General features: G+C 41.4%; 1 protein-coding gene across 3 annotated transcripts in view; it reads left to right on the plus strand.

Moving 5' to 3' along the window:
- Positions 1 to 16219, plus strand: part of ANKEF1 (ankyrin repeat and EF-hand domain containing 1) — a 61044-nt gene that overhangs the window by 25955 nt on the left and 18870 nt on the right. The window contains exon 1 of one of the 3 annotated variants that reach the window (XM_044263445.1): positions 12391 to 12736. The exons of the other annotated variants lie outside the window; for them this stretch is intronic. Coding sequence (XP_044119380.1) covers positions 12391 to 12736 — 346 coding nt within the window. Of the gene's footprint in view, positions 1 to 12390; positions 12737 to 16219 lie in introns of those variants that run through there. 3 annotated transcript variants of the gene reach the window in all.

The following is a 16219-nucleotide window of genomic DNA, read 5'->3' on the forward strand; positions in this document are numbered from 1 at the left end:
GTACCATCTCTAGGGTCCAGCATACATACACACTTCAAAAGATTGACATTTAGGCCTCTGTCTACTCTGCCTGATCCATTTGAATTAGGACGTGTTCAGGTACCAAACGAACTTCCCTAAACTCTGCTTCCTCCAGAATATTTCTCTCTCCTGTATTTGCTGTTTATACCTCTTGTGTCATGGTTAGGAACGGGATAGGAACAAATCAGTCATTTTGTGGCAGTCCCCACTCATCCTAGCCACAAGTCATCTAGGCTGGGGAACGAGCTTGAGAGAGAAAAAAGCCTGATGTCTCCCGCGTATATCATAAGTAACTTCATGCACATATATTTTATTACTGACTTATCTTCGGCCGCAGAGTGCCAGACTCCCGTAGTTGACAGGTACTTGCCTTCCACGTACTCTAAATCAGAATCTGCATTTTAACAAGATCCCCAGGTAACGCTTATGCATTTTTAAGTTTTAGAAACCCTGTCTTACCAGTTCTGGGGCTTTCTGGGTCCAGAGAAACTAAAAAGCAATAATTAAGCAATCGATAAAATGATACTTATTCTGAACTGAAGATTTAAGTTCGCGTATTGAAAGAGGCTCCTGACTTCTATGCAGAATTGGTAAGAAAAGATAGCAGCTTAAACACATCCTGATTATATTTCAAAATTTAAATAACGAAGGGAAATATTAAAAAAAAAACTTGAAGGAAAAAATAACAACTGATATACAAAGCAAAAAGGAAATCCTATCTGGTGACAGGTATCATCCACTAGGCAGGAGTAGAGTAATTATCCAGTAGAGGAAAATGAGAGCAGCTAGAAGGATAACATTACAGAGTGCTGAGGGAAAAGGCCTTCCCCTGGAAATTCAATCCATGACGAAGGTGCCATTTACCTGTCAAGGTAAAATAAAAATATTTGCAAAGATATGCAACGATTCAGAAAAATCTAGCATTTATGTACCCAGCTTGTGAAAAATTCTGGAGGCACAACTCTAACTGAAAACAAATGACCAGACAGAAATGTCAAGAGGGAGAGATGAAAAGGAGAAAGTGATTAAGAGAAAATCTTTCAAATTAACTTGCTGGGTCAAATAATAATACTAGCAAAGTTCTTTACCTGCTCTATCTTGCTCATTCCTCATCACACTTCTGGAAAGTGGATCCATTAGTTATCTTTTGTTATTTAACAAACTACCCCCACATTTAGCAGTTTAACACCACAAACAATCATAATTTCACGCTTTCTGCAGGTCAGGAATCTATCTCAAGAGCTTTCTTGCGGATGCAGTCAGAATGTCAGCCAGGGCTGTAGGCATCTGCAGGTTTGACTGTAGCTGAAGGGTCTGCTTCCTTGAGGACTTCACTCACATGACCGTGCTGGAGACCCCATGGGCCTCTCCACTGGGCTGCCTGAGTGTCCTTGGGACACGACAGCTGACTTCCCCCTGAGCGAACTTCGTGTTTGAAAGAGAGAGATTCAGAAGTCACAGTGTCTTTTATGATATCATCTCCGATGTTACACACTGTCATTTCCACTTTATTCTAGTCACTAGAAGCAAGAGATGAAATCCATCACCCATTAGAGTGGGGGAGAGCAGAATTAGGCTCCACTTCTTTGAGGGGAAGGTCAAAGAATGTGTGGACCTTTTAACCAACCACAATGATATTATTTTCTACACTGAGGCACAAAGTGAGGCTCAAATTTACAGGATTACAAGACAGGGGAGCTGAGACACAAAGCCCAGGGATTCTGACTCATGTGCCCAAGCTCATAACTGCACTGTGAAACTGTCTTTCAATGAAATAGTTTAAGTTTCTTGGAAATGTGTCGTATGCATTGATATGGAAGATGGATACTGCCAGTGATGACATAATAAATACCTGAAATTAAAAGTACTTATTTATTTTGGCCAAACTCAACAGTTGGCATCAACTTTTGAGAGAGATGTGGAGAAATGTGACATCCCAAAGATCTAAGAGTAGACGAGTATTTGGGGAAAGGACAGTGGGGAAAGCATTGAGAGAACAGAGCTTCTAGAAGTAAGTGGGGAAGAGTTATCTTATTTTTATAAAATAAAAAGTAGAATATTAGTGCCTGAAAATGCAAGGTGATTATTAATGGGATGGAAAAATCCACCAGATTTCCTAAGTTAACTAAGAGGAATTTGAGAAACCAGAAAAATAAGGGGAAAAAAGAGGTGACAACAGAGAAAATGAAATAATAAACAATAGGATTAAGAGACTAAAATCAAGTATATCCCTTGGTACACTAAGCGTCAATATAGTCCATGCTCTCATCAAAAGATGGAGATGGATTGGACATAATATAGAAAAAGCTAGTTATTTAGTATTTACAGAAAAATACCTGTAAATTGATAATGAAAGTTTAAAAATAAGACATTGGATGGAATACACACAAAAAGATTATTAGACCACAAGGAATGAAAGGTTATGGACACTCCCTAAGAAAAGGAGAGACGTTACATAACAGTAAAAAAGCATAAGCAATAACCAGATATGTCATAAATCTGTACACACAAACAGTATGGCCGTGAAAATGACTAGAAATGGAAGAAGAACTTGATAAAAGTATACTGACTGTGAGACATTTAATATAGTGTTAGAAGTAAATTGATACAGTACAGTTAAGCAAGTACTTAGGAAATCTGAATAATACAGCAATGGCCTACAAATATTATTAGTGTCCAGGGACAAGAGAATTTTTGAGGTGCTTATTTCAGATTTACAAATATTTTTCTCCTTGATCTTCGAAGACCTTACTCCAGGACAGAGAAAAGCACAGATCCTGATGAGAATACATTTATCCATTTATCCAGACTTGTCTATACTGGCTCAACATTCATTCCTTCAAGAAGTGTTCCGTAATCGCTAAGATATAAATGAAGTGTGTGAATCCTTAATGAAAGTAGTAAGCAGTGCTCTATGGTGTCAATCAATTTATTTTCCATTGCAAAGCTTTTTGACATGTTTTTATTTCCCTTTTGGAAAGAAACAACTAAATATGTTAGGAACCCATCATTTACTTGTACAATACATGAGGCTTTAAATCAGTGTACAGTGCAACATAGCCCACAGCCTCCCCCATAATTCTCTGGCACCCTAAAGATTGATTTTTAGAGGGAAAAAACATAAACACACAGGCAATATCAAAGATGAATTTTGTGGGGCACCTGGGTGGCTCAGTGGGTTAAAGCCTCTGCCTTCGGCTTGGGTCATGATTCCAGAGTCCTGGGATCGAGCCCTGCATCGGGCTCTTTGCTCAGGAGGGAGCCTGCTTTACCCCCCTCTCTGCCTGCCTCTCTGCCTACTTGTGATCTCTGTCAAATAAATAAATAAAAATCTTTAAAAAAAAAGATGAATTTTGTAACTATTTTTGGAAAGGTAGCAATAATAAACTCTACAAATTCTGCCCCAATCTTATGAAAAGATCCATAACAACTTAACAGATTTTCTTTCCAGTCTCCCTCACTGGAATGCCACACCAGTTACTAACTCTTATTTCATTTATTTCCACATTTAAATTAATATTGTATTGCTAAGGAACAGCTAGTCTGCGGCCAGCCTTCCAGGCCGGTAAATATGAATTTAAGGGCTCTGGTACCTAACGCAATTTATTATTGGATTTTAATGACAACTTTTATAAAGATGTGGGAAGTAATTCAATAGAATCACTTTATTTACCAAGCATTTTGCAGAATGCCTGAGACTGCATAAGAAGTACTAAATGTATAATCCCTTTGCGTAGTTATAACTTAAAGATAAAATTTTATTGAATACCAGATAAAGACGGTCACTGGTAGGGAACATCACCCATGCATCAGTCTGTCTCTTATTCTGTACTGGTAAGAACTGCATAAACTTTTCTGCCACTTTTCGATTAGCTTTATTTCAAGCAGTAGGACTATTAGCACCCTTTACTCCCATTTTTCCTTTGTGTTGCCCAAGTTTGGATGACTTAACTGCTAAATGGCTAAGAGCAAAAATATAAACAAAGTTCAAGTTAAGTACTTTAGTGTTTTGGGGCGCCTGCATGGCTCAGAGGGTTAAGCCTCTGCCTTTGGTTCAGGTCATGATCTCAGGGTCCTGACATCGAGCCCTACATTGGGCTCTCTGCTCAGCAGGGAGTCTGCTTCCCCATCTCTCTCTGCCTGCCTCTCTGCCTACTTGTGATCTCTCTCTCTCTGTCAAATAAAGAAATAAAATCTTAAAAAAAAAAAAAAGAAAGAAATTCAGTGTTTTGAAGACTTTTAAGAGAAAGAGGGGAAAGGTCGTGGTTATTTACCAATTGGTGGGGTTGCCAATCTTTCCCCCATGTTCTGCCCGCCCCCTCACTGATAGGAAGCTACTGTGTAAGTCAGTCAGCATACCTAGCTTCCTTAGACTGCAAAATTTGAAATCAAATAGGATTACCACAGAGAAGCTACTTTTCAGCTGCCTGCTCCTAAAAACAAAGAGCATTTTTCTGAAACTCAGAGAGTATCCTTTCAGAGGGAAAAAAATGTCCCAGGAACCAAGTGAGGACGGTGAGTCAGACTGGTTATCTCTGAGATTTCATTCAACTCTCAGATGTCTACTCCACAGTTACTCAATATTTGCCACAAGAGTTGTAATAAATTCAAGTGCAATTCACACTGATCCTGTTAAAATATTGAAGAGAGTTATGGGGTATGTAGGTGAGGGTGAATAGTGTAGCTTGCCAGTAAAGTCACACTCAAGTATTTCCCCCCCAAAATCGAGTTCTTAGACTAACAATCATTAATCATAGCACGTCAAGTGAAATCATGGAATACCAATTTATACTTCCTAGATTGGCAAAAAGTTTAGTGTGACAAAACCAAGTCTTGGCTAAGACACACTGCTGATGGGGCATCTAAATCGCTATATATACTTGGAAAACAAGTCAACATTATCTTGATGTTACAAATAACCTATGATCCAGAAACGTCACTCCTAGGTATACACTCTAGAAAAACTCCTGAGCGTGTGCATCTATCTATAAACAGGTACAAACATGATCATAGCAGCATTCCCTATAATACCAATTACTGAAGACATCTCTACTGTCCATCAGTAGTAGAGTTGATTCAAAAGGGGAATGGGGGACGCCTGGGTGGCTCAGTGGGTTAAGCCTCTGCCTTCCACTCAGGTCATGATCTCAGGGTTCTGGGATGGAGTCCCGCATCGGGCTCTCTGCTAGGCAGGGAGCCTGCTTCCTCCTCTCTCGCTCTCTGCCTGCCTCTCTGCCTGCTTGTGATCTCTCTCTGTCAAATAAATAAAATCTTAAAAAAAAGGGGGGGTATGGAATGATAATATAATGGGATAGTATATAGCTCTTAAAAGAGCTATAATTAAACATAAAAAAAGGTATATTTCAAAAACAAGATGTTGGAAGGAAAAAATGTCAAAACACTACACACCATTCTACTCCATTTTTTATAAATTCTCAAAATATGTGATACTAAATACACATTTTTTAGGGATGCATTCCTATGAAGCAACATATTTTTAAAAGGCAAGGGGGATGCTAACTGCAAAATTAAGAATAGTGGTTACCTATGGGGACAGAACGGGGAGGATGGAGTTCGGGGAAGAAGTATACAGGGAATCTGGCAGTAGAAGCGAAGTTGTTTTTTTTTTTTTTTAAAGATTTTATTTATTCGTCAGAGAGAGAGAGAGAGAACGCGTGCACACACAACAGGCAGAGGCCGAGAGAGAAGCAGGCTCCCTGCCGAGCAAAAAACCCAATGTGGGACTCTATCCCAGAATCCTGGGATCATGACCTGAGCGGAAGACAGTGGCTTAACCAACTGAGCCACCCAGGCGTCCCAGAAGCAAACTTCTTTAGCCATGGTGTGCTTTGTGTCTTCATCCTTTCCACACGTTAAATAGTATATTCTCTTGTGTTCATGAAATAGTCCTTAATCATATTTTCAGAGTCTCTGGGTAGAAAATAGAACAGATTGGGATGGGAGAACCATTGTTTTTAATCAGAGGCCATTGCATACTATTCTGAAAAGCATACATGTTTTGCACTCACACAAAAAAAAGCTTTCAGAATTTGCCTGCAAAAAAGTGTTGGGGGTTGGGATGTTAGTGAACCCTTGTAGGCCCTAAAATAAAATGATCTCCTTGATAGATTTGCTGCCATTTGTGTATAAATTTTTTTAAGCCCTTATGCATCCTAGAGTATGCAAAGAAAAATTCTAGGAAGATTTACAAGAATCTACAGCAGTTGTCTCTAGCAAGTAGATTTTTTCATTCTATTGTAGTGTATTTTTTATTTAACTTTGCTCTTTTTTAAAGATTTTATTTATTTATTTGACAGGCAGAGATCAGAAGTAGGCAGAGAGGCAGGCAGAGAGAGAGGGGGAAGCAGGCTCCCCGCTGAGCAGAGAGCCCTCCGCGGGGCTCGATTCCAGCACCCTGAGATCATGACCTGAGCGGAAGGCAGTCTTTAACCCACTGAGCCACCCAGGCGCCCCCACTTAACTTTACTTTTAAGATCGTTTTATTCTATATTCTAATCGATCGGTTGGTTGGTTGTACTATACAACGAACTTTACGTTTCGAATTAGCATTTTAAAATAAGGGCAGGGCGCGGGAGAAGAGGATTAAAGCAGGCAGGACTGCGCGGACGCTGGCGTCGGGCGCAAGACTTCCTCCACCCGCTGTGCTGGGAGTGCAGAGCCCTCCTCTAGCATCCGGGCCGGGCCGGCCACCTGGCGGGGACCTCGCCACCTGGCGGGGCCGCGCAGCTGGCGGACAGCAGCTCCGCCCCGCCGCGCCCCCGAGCCGTTGCCCTGGCAGCCGGGCGGTGCGTGGCTGAAGCTCACAATCGGCCCTGTCTCAGAGGCTCCCACCCCGCCCCCTGCGCTCACCTGACAGCGGGCTTGCCCGCGGCGGACCAGGGGCCCATGGACACACGCACCCCCTCCCTGCTGCCCCGCGCGCCGCCTCGCCTGCTCTGCCCACGAAGACACCATTCAGGGCTGGGAGCCCAGGCCGCGCTCCGGGAGCCCAAGGTCGCGGCCGGGGCCCCAGCTAGGTGGCAGTCAAGGGTTGGGGCCGCAGAGCGCCCCCGCAGGCCGAGGCCCGTCGGTGCCCGGTCATCCGCTGCTCCTGATCACGCCTAGGACTAAGAGGTGAGGTTGGCACTTTGCTCCCTGCCACCTGGCCTTTCCCTTGAAATTACTTCTTAACCGCTCCACTCCCCTCCGGATTTTTTGGAGACTTAAAACTGGGTGGCTCGGTGGGTTAAGCATCTGCCTTGGGCTCAGGCCCTGATCTCAGGGTCTTGGGATAGAGAACTGCATGGGGCTCCCTGCTCAGGGGAAAGTTCGCTTGTGCCTCTCCCTCTGCCTTTCATCCCCGCTGGTCTCTCTCTCTCTGCCCTCTCTCTCTCAAATAAATAAGTAAAATCTTAAAAAAAAAAAAAAGGCAGAAAGGGACAGTAACACACACACACACATACACACAAAACCAAAAGTACACCATGGTTTATTGGAAGTTGAAACCCAGGGAAATTTGATTATAAATCAAATAGCAAGACTGCATTGAGAGAATTTGCTAAATATTTTACTAGGATTACCTCATTTTCTCTTCACACTGGTCATCCCTATTTCACAGATAAAGAGGCTGAGGCACAAACCAGGTAGATAATATGTCCAGGTTTATGTAACCAGTTTGTATAAATGATTCAGAATAGTATCACAAAACAACAACAGATTTCCCCACCTGCAATCCCACACTCTTTCCACTGTTCCAAGCGTGTCTCCTGCCATTCCTCTTTCTAGCAAATCACCCTGGTGTCACAGACTCCTTAGAGAAGTTGATAAGTTCTATGGATCTTCCCTGTACCAGGACCCACACACAGACACACACACACTGCAGACTGTCATATAATTTCAGAGGGTTCAGACCCAAACATGGACCTTGGGTCAAGAAATCCTGTTCTATTCCCCATCTTTTGAGACTGTTCATATGGATGATGAGGTGGGGGTACACCAAAGTGGCTCCAGGGCCATACAGAGGTAACGTATACACGGTGCGGCATGTGTATATATGATGATACCACCCCCCCCGAAGACCAGAGATGCTACACAAGTTTTTGCAGAACCCAGAACTAGAGCATATTATGCTAAGTGAAATAAGTTTTTCAGAGAAAGACAAATACCCTATGGCTTCACTCATGTAAGGAATTTAAGAAACAAAACAGGTGAATGTAAGGGAAGGGAAGGAAAAATAAAATGAGATTAAAACAGAGAGGGTTTGCCTAAACCGTAAGAGACTCTTACCTATAAGGAACAAATTGAGGGTTGCTGGGTGGGTGGGGAGATGGGGTAACTGGCTGATGGGCATTAAGGAGGGCACTTGTGGTAATGAGCATTGGGTGTTACATGCAAGTGATGAATCACTAAATTCTACCGCTGAACCTAATAAAAAAAAAATAATGAAACTGAAGAACCCAGTAATAGAGGCAGAACTTTTGTTGTTTCCTCCAGAGGGGGCGAGGCTCTTGGTCAATCTTGTCAGCAGGTCGTGAAGGACAGCACTGAGCGCAGCTCTCCCTACCCAGAGCCCCTCAGGGCTTCAGCTGGAAGAGTACAAGCTGTAGAACCCACCCATGGGCTCTGGAATTCACCCATGTAGCTCGGTGGGCGGATACCACATGCTGCTAAGTCTTTGTCAGGGGTGGGTGCCTCAGAGACAGCCCCGAAGTCGTTGATGAGGATGTCCCTGTTCGCACAAATGAGGGGACGGAGATTCGGGAGAGTCAATGAGCTATTTGGAAGCACCAAATCCTATTCCCTGTACCTTGTGTCTCCATAGGTGGTATGACACGGCCCCTAACTAGACTATGGCTGGCAATAGCAAGAGAAACCATAAACAGCTGCTAAAGTAAACATGACCACGACACGCAGCAGAGACCAAGTGGGTGACTTGTGGGGCAGCTCAGGACTAAGTGGGCACCTAGTTACACACATGGCTCTAAGCTGCTGCGCTATCTGGTTTCCTAGTCCACCACATGTTATAAACAGATTAGAGGGGAAGAGAGGGGCCACAGCAAACAGGACATTAAAGCCACAGCCATGTGATGACTGATGTCTCAGTGGCAAAGGAGGAAGCACGAAGAAAAAACAACAACCAGAAGAGTGGGAGGAAAAGGATGTGGCAGCAGCATGAATTTGACAGTGGTGGTCACTCTTCACCCTTGACATGCTCTCTTCCTTGATGTTGTGCAGTCTCAGGCTGCACTGCGGCCACCAAACTCCCGCACAGCTCTTCACAGGTCAGGCTCAGATCTCTCTCTTGAATTGTGTACCCGATTGCCTTGTGGATGCTGACTCAGCATGCCCAAAGCGTAACTGTCTACACTCTCTGACCAATCTGGACCACACCTTGAGCTCCCCATCTCAGACATAGGCAGCCAGTGGCTCAAGCCAGGAACCCGAGCAGTTTCTTGGGTTCCTTCCACTTCTCTTAAATCTTAAAATTTTCAGTCATCCTTTATCAAGCAACCACTGCTTGAATGCCGCGCGTGAGTTAAGTTCTGGGCGATGGATAAATAAAGGTCATTATAAAACTTCTGTTCCTGGAAGGCTCTAGACTAGTGGGAAGTCACATGACACATAAATTGGATATACCTGTAACTATAGATCTAAAGAAATGTAATATACAGTGATGTTTCATTATGAGGAAAAGAAAGGGATAAAGTGACATGGTGGCAGCAGTTTGAATGGTGAGAAGGACCAACTGAACAATTCTGAGCCAAGGGAACCCCAGGCAGAGGGAACAAGAAGTTGCAGAGGCAGAAGTGTGCTTTTTGTTCCATATATAGAAAGGGGGCCAGTGTGGCTGGAGATCACCTGATCAAGGGAAGCTGGAGTGAAGTAAGCTCAGAAGGGCAAAGAAAATGCTCTTCAAAGATCATCATGAGGTATTTGGATTTTTTCTGATGGTGATGAAAAGCAATTGAACTGCTTTTAAAAGATAATTTGGAGAGAACTTTCTGATGTGAACATCATGTCCTATATCCTAACAGGAGTTTGGGTTACATAGATGTGTACATTTGTCAAAACCCATGGAATGGTACACTTAAGACTTGTGCATCTCATTATATATTCAAAAGACAAAAAGAAAAAAAAAGCTGTAAGCAAATATTGAAATCCAGATATTATATGCTGGAATATGTCTGCAATTTACTTTGAAATGGATCAAAAAAGATGGATGAGTGGATAGACAGAGGGATGGATAGATATGTGATAAAGCAAGTAAGGCATTCATGGTAGGATTTCAGTGGTACATAGATACATGAATGTTCAAGTTTTCTTTATGTTCAGAAATAGTTATGCTAAAATGTTGGGGGTGGAAGCTTGTCTGATCTACATTTTAGAAAGATTTTTCTGGGGACTGAATAAAGACGGGGCTCTGGAGGGCTGCTGAAGAAGCCGTGAGACAACCTAGAGTCTGGGGCAAGGATTTGACCAAGGAGGGCCCCACTGGCAGCTGATGTTGGGTTATATTCTGGAGGTAGAAATATGGGGTTTGTTGGTGAATTTAAAGAGTAGGGGATCTGTGGGGAAAGAAGGAATGAAGAATAATTTCTGGTATCTTCCTCCGAGTAGACTCATGGTTGGTGATGGCATCATTGGAAGTGGGGAGAACTGGAGAAGGTCAGGGTTACATTTACATGCCTGGTAGAGGTCCATGTGAGAATGAAGAGTCTACAGGTAGAGACCTCACTTTGGACTCTGGGGAGAGCCAGAGATGGCTGTATAAATTTGAGAATGAACGATCAGAAGCTTCAAATGGGGATGAAGGTCATGAGATGGGATGAGACCATCAGGGCATTGTGTGGGAATATAGAAGGGTCCTGAGGGCCAAGCCCTGGGCACTCCAACCCCAAGGCTTCTGACAGAAAAGGGGAGCCAGCAAAGGGGGGGGGATGAGGAGTGGGTGGTGATGTAGGAGAGGAGCAGGCAATGGAGATGGGGTTGCCTGGAGAGACACAGCTAAAGAGGAGCAAGTGGGGCTCGCTCCTCACCAGTGCTCCCCAGGGATGGTAGGCGAGGGAGCAGGTGTGTGGAGAAAAGGTGACACAGTTTCAGATTTTGCAGTAAGATGGAATCCTTTCCGTTGCAAACAACAGAAGCTCGGCTAACTAGCTTATGCTAGTTAAGAGGGGTGGGGAGGGCATATTTACTCCTGCAGCCCCGAGCTCATGTTGCCCTAACATGTCTTGCGGACTCACTTAAGTGGGAGGTGAATTCTGGCACAGCTGAGTCCCAAGTTGTGGGTCTTGAGACATTCATGGTACCCGGGGAGAGAATTCACTCACACTGGCTAAGCCTCAGTCTCAGACCCATTCCAATCACAGGGGATAGAAGAGGCAGCCCCATCCAGAATTTGGGGGTGGGAGCTTGCTTGACCTCATCTGAGATACACTTTTAAATTTTTTTCTGAGGACTGACCCGAGAAGAGGAGTTAGGGGCCCATTGTGGAAGCAGTAAATCAAATCGGAAGTCTGGGCAATGATTTGTCATCAGATAGCAGGAATGGATGATCTGGAATGGATGCCCAGTGTGACAGTGGCATTCTTTTTCCAGAAAAACTGAGGAAAGAAAAGCCATCTCGGTATACCCAGCATGACCTATGACTCAATTCAAAAGATTGTTTTTCCATAAACAGTAAAGGAGAGATAAAATTACATATCAGAATGCTCACCACAATTTAAAAGTGGGATTATTTATGAAAATTACAGTTGCCTCTCAGCCATTTACCTATCTCATCCCCATGTGAGGTGACACGAATCATCTATCACATTTGGTATCTCACCAAGCCCAGTAGATTCCTGCTTGTAATGAGCACCTCAAGATTCTACACGTTCTCTGTAACTTTTGTTAACTGCTAAAACCTGTATGGATTCTAGGTTAGGAAGGCATGATGGTATGATGCCGTAAAGTGGGGAGCTCAAATTCTTACCTTGGCACTTTTATTAGCCTTACCTTCTTCATGGATAAAATAGGGAGGCTGTGTCGAGCAAAGAGGGGTAAATGAAACAAATTAGATTAACAAGAAAACTCATTAGCAAGGATGATATTAATTATGATGGAAGATTTGTTTTGAAATATTTTAGCTTTGTGCTAGCTGAATATTCTCTGTATTTATGTGTAATTTATACTTTTTGTGACATCAATTGCAATAAATTGTGGTAATAACATTCCGTGAGAAACAGCATCTCGTCTTAGGGAAGACTTAAAATATTATTATTTATACCAGAATAAAGATGACCAAATTAACTTGGAGTTGTATGTTTCTGTTTTTGTGCTATAGTTTTTGTTTGGTCCAGAAAAGCATTTCCAAGAAGGTGGTCGAGTATGGCTTTAGCCGATAGGAGACTTGAGAACTTGCAGATCTACAAAGTTCTTCAGTGTGTTCGGAACAAAGACACGAAGCAGATAGAGAAGCTGATCAGGCTTGGATACCCTGAACTGATCAATTTCACAGACCCCCTCAATGGAAACAGTGCTTTGCACTTGGCCTCGGTTTCCAATGACGCTGATATGGTCAGCTTTCTCCTTAGCCTTGGTGCTCACCCTGATGTGCAAGACAAGATGGGTTGTACTCCGACAATGAGGGCTGCAGAGCTGGGGCATGAACTGTCCATGGAAATATTAGCCAAGGCAAAGGCTGACATGACTATAGTTGATAATGAAGGAAAAGGTAAAAATCCCAACATTTTATCCAGTAGATGCAATCCACTCTATAGTCAGAAATCCGTAAAATTTACTGTTTTGCTTTCCAACTGTAGAAGCAAATCACTGCTAAGTTTAAGTGAAAAGCCATGTTCACTCCTGTACCTAAGGATACTGTGTCCCTATAATTTGAAAATGGTATTAAGGTATATCTTAGAGAAACAAGTTCTGAGAGATGTCTCCCTTAAAAACAAGATTAAAGTTAGATTGATCTGTGTTTGTTGATTTTTTTCTAAATGGGGAGAGTTTTTAATGATATACACTGATATTAACATAGTCATAATTACCAATTATAAAATGTAAAAATCTTGTTTAGAACAAAAGGGGAGTATTTCTTACTCTCTTTTATACTTTAGAACCTCAAATAGTACTTGACTTGGACTCCAAAAGGATTTTTCCCCTTCCAGTAACAGTCTGATGTAGAAAGGGGCTGCAGTGGGAACTGAAAAAGGCTAAGGTGGATTCTAGCATAAAATCCGATTTTCTAGGGTCAGTTTAAATGTAGAAATATGACTTGAGAGTTGAGACATGGCATTTCCATGCTTTTTCAGGTGAGACAGCCCTACTTCTCCACTCTATTCTCCCTAATCTCATCTTGACACCATGTCTGGGAGCTTCTTGCCCAAATGACTCAAGTTTCCAGAAGGGCTTGACACAGCGCCATGAAAACCACCAAGAAAATTACCACCAGGCTTAATATAAATTGGTAGATTTCATCAGTTGACCCAAGGAATTGCTTCAAGTACAAAGCCATTAACATCAGTCCCACACTGGAGAAATAAATCCCATTTTTTAGTGTTAATGTTTTCTGAGAAGAACAAAATCCATTTTTAAAATTCTCCCCAGACCTGGTTATTTGATAAGTGACTTTCTTAAAACAATAGGAGAGGACAAGGAAAGGAACAATCATTGAATTACTTAAAAGCACCAGATAATGAAATAAATGAACTTCAGATGCATTCAGGGATCAAATGGGTTTTAAAATGTTAAATCCTGAAAAAATAGAAAAAAAAGGAAGCCTCTTAAAGTTCTATAGAATATTACTTCCCAATGTGTGTTCCATGAACTTCTGATTTGCTGGGATATTGATAAGCATTACATGCAAAATTGGTTCCACTGTCAAAACTTGTTAGAGAAATATTGGATACAGCAAATTGAGACATGTTGATTTCACATTTGTCAGACAGACTAAAGACAGTAACATTTTCCTTTTGTCTTTGACCCTTTAAATAGTTTTTCCTTGTGGCCACTTATATGTTTGGCGTTTTGTGAAATACATTTTGGGGAAACGCTGTAGTGAAGAACAGTTTACCTTCTGGAGTTTGAACCAGAAATAGAAGTTTTTTAAAAAAGTGAGAAATTTTATCATAAAAATCCAAAATTATAAAATTAAATCAACAATAGCAAATGCATTTTGCAACATATTTGCATTCTGTAGCAAATGCAACAGCCATCTGGTTAATATCTAAGCTCATTCAAATTAATATTAAGCCTGTCAACGTTCTGGGAGATGAAAGTATGAGAAAACAATCTGACCAATCACATAGGAAGAATTCAAAATATAAAATAAAGCTTAGAACAAATATAAATCATGTTGCAAGCATGACCTTGTTAGTCCCGCCCCCCCCAGAGTCTTGATTCTGTCTAACCCATGGGGTGCTTATTGCACACTGCCAGCCCTGTCTTCCCACAGCAATGAATGGAGCTCACCTTGCACAGCTCTCAGGATGGCTGCCACATGCCCACCTGCTTTGTTATTCCGCAGAAGTCTCTGCCATTAACATCCTACTTTCCATCAATTGATGAATTACTCACTGCACGTTGGTCCTAAAGGACAAGCCAACATTTTTATGGTTAAAATACTTGCTGGATCTTGAGAAGGATGTGGGACATACTCTAGGCTAAACTGTACTTTGAACAATTTTGCAGAACATGGAAAAGGTAGCTCTCTAAGCCAGGAAACTATTCCCTATATGTTGTCCTAGGGGATTAATTAGTGTCTGTCCATTCTGGAGAATAGAATGATGTCTATTCTCTTCAAGGGTTAAGCTAGACTAGCTCCCAATAGCACCCATTCCATTGGTTCTCCCATTTATAGGAATGTATACCCAGTCCGAAATGCAGTATGCGAATTCTACAGTCCATCATCTTTGCCCTGTTTTTTTGCTTCAGTTTTAGAAGGTTGATTCATGTTCTTTGTGGCTTAGGGTCAGCCCAGATAGACTTTAATTGTGAGTTGCACCTGCCATTATAAAATATCAATTTCCTGAGTAACTTAGGGCCTTTTGTAATGAATTTGGCCTCAACTGGTATTCTCTAGGTGGCGTGCGTTGTTATTTCGGCCCACTTTGCCTGCTATGAATTGTTGTGTCTTTGATTCTCTATTTTAAACCATGTCCTTGGCCATCTTTCTGTTTTTAACTGCTCTGAGTAAAGCTATTTTAGATGCATCTGTTTATATGAAATCTATTTAGATTTTGATTTTATATGAACGGTGGCTTTTATTTTAATGGTAGAATGTATCCAGTTTGTATTTATCTAGATGGCCCAAAGGTGTGGCCCCAGAGCTGTCATTTATTTTATGAAATGAAAATATATTTAACATATATAAATATATAAATAAATACTTATAAAATATCTTCCTATATGGTCCATATGTTCTTTATTTTGGTGTGTGTGTGTGTGATATTTTCTAAGGTTAATGGTCTGCCTTTAGGTCTTTTTTTTTGGTTGTTGGAATGGTAGTTTTACTTACTGTTATTATTTACTGATTGACTTTTAAAAATTGAGGTAAAATTGATATCAACATTATATCAGTTTCAGGAGTACACATAGCTTGATATTTGTATACATTGCAAAATGATCACCAGAATAAGTCTAGTTAACACCCACCACCATATATAGTTACAGATTTTTATCTTTCTTCAGAAGAGAACTGTTTTTGGATATTTTAATGGCAAGTTTGATAGCTTTTCATATACATAAACCTTTGTTTATTGAATTAGCACTTTACATGGTATTCATTAATATTTTTCTATGCAAGAGGAGATTATTATAATAACTTTTGCACCCTTAAATTTACCTGTCCACTGCTTTTATATATGTACAACCAGCTTCGTAGATACAAAAAACTCCCATTTTCTTTCTCAAATGATATTCTAAAGATCGTTTAGTTATTTTCTAGCACTGAATTTTGCTGCGGCAAAATCTGGAGGCCATCTTGATTTTTCCTCTTTAGAGAGGACTTGAATTGTTCCCCAGATGCTCACAGGACATGTCCTCTACCTAGCTTTACCTAGGCATACCTTATTGATTGTTCATAATCCATTTTTCCTGAGACCTCAGTATGCTTTTTTAATCTTCAAATTCAGGTTTTCACTTCAAGAAAGTTTTCTTCTATTGTATCTCTATATTTTCTCTGTTCTACTTGGTGTTTTATTATTGAGCACCA

This window comes from Neovison vison, chromosome 8 (genome assembly GCF_020171115.1).
Source record: "Neovison vison isolate M4711 chromosome 8, ASM_NN_V1, whole genome shotgun sequence".
Taxonomy (NCBI): Eukaryota; Metazoa; Chordata; class Mammalia; order Carnivora; family Mustelidae; genus Neogale; species Neogale vison.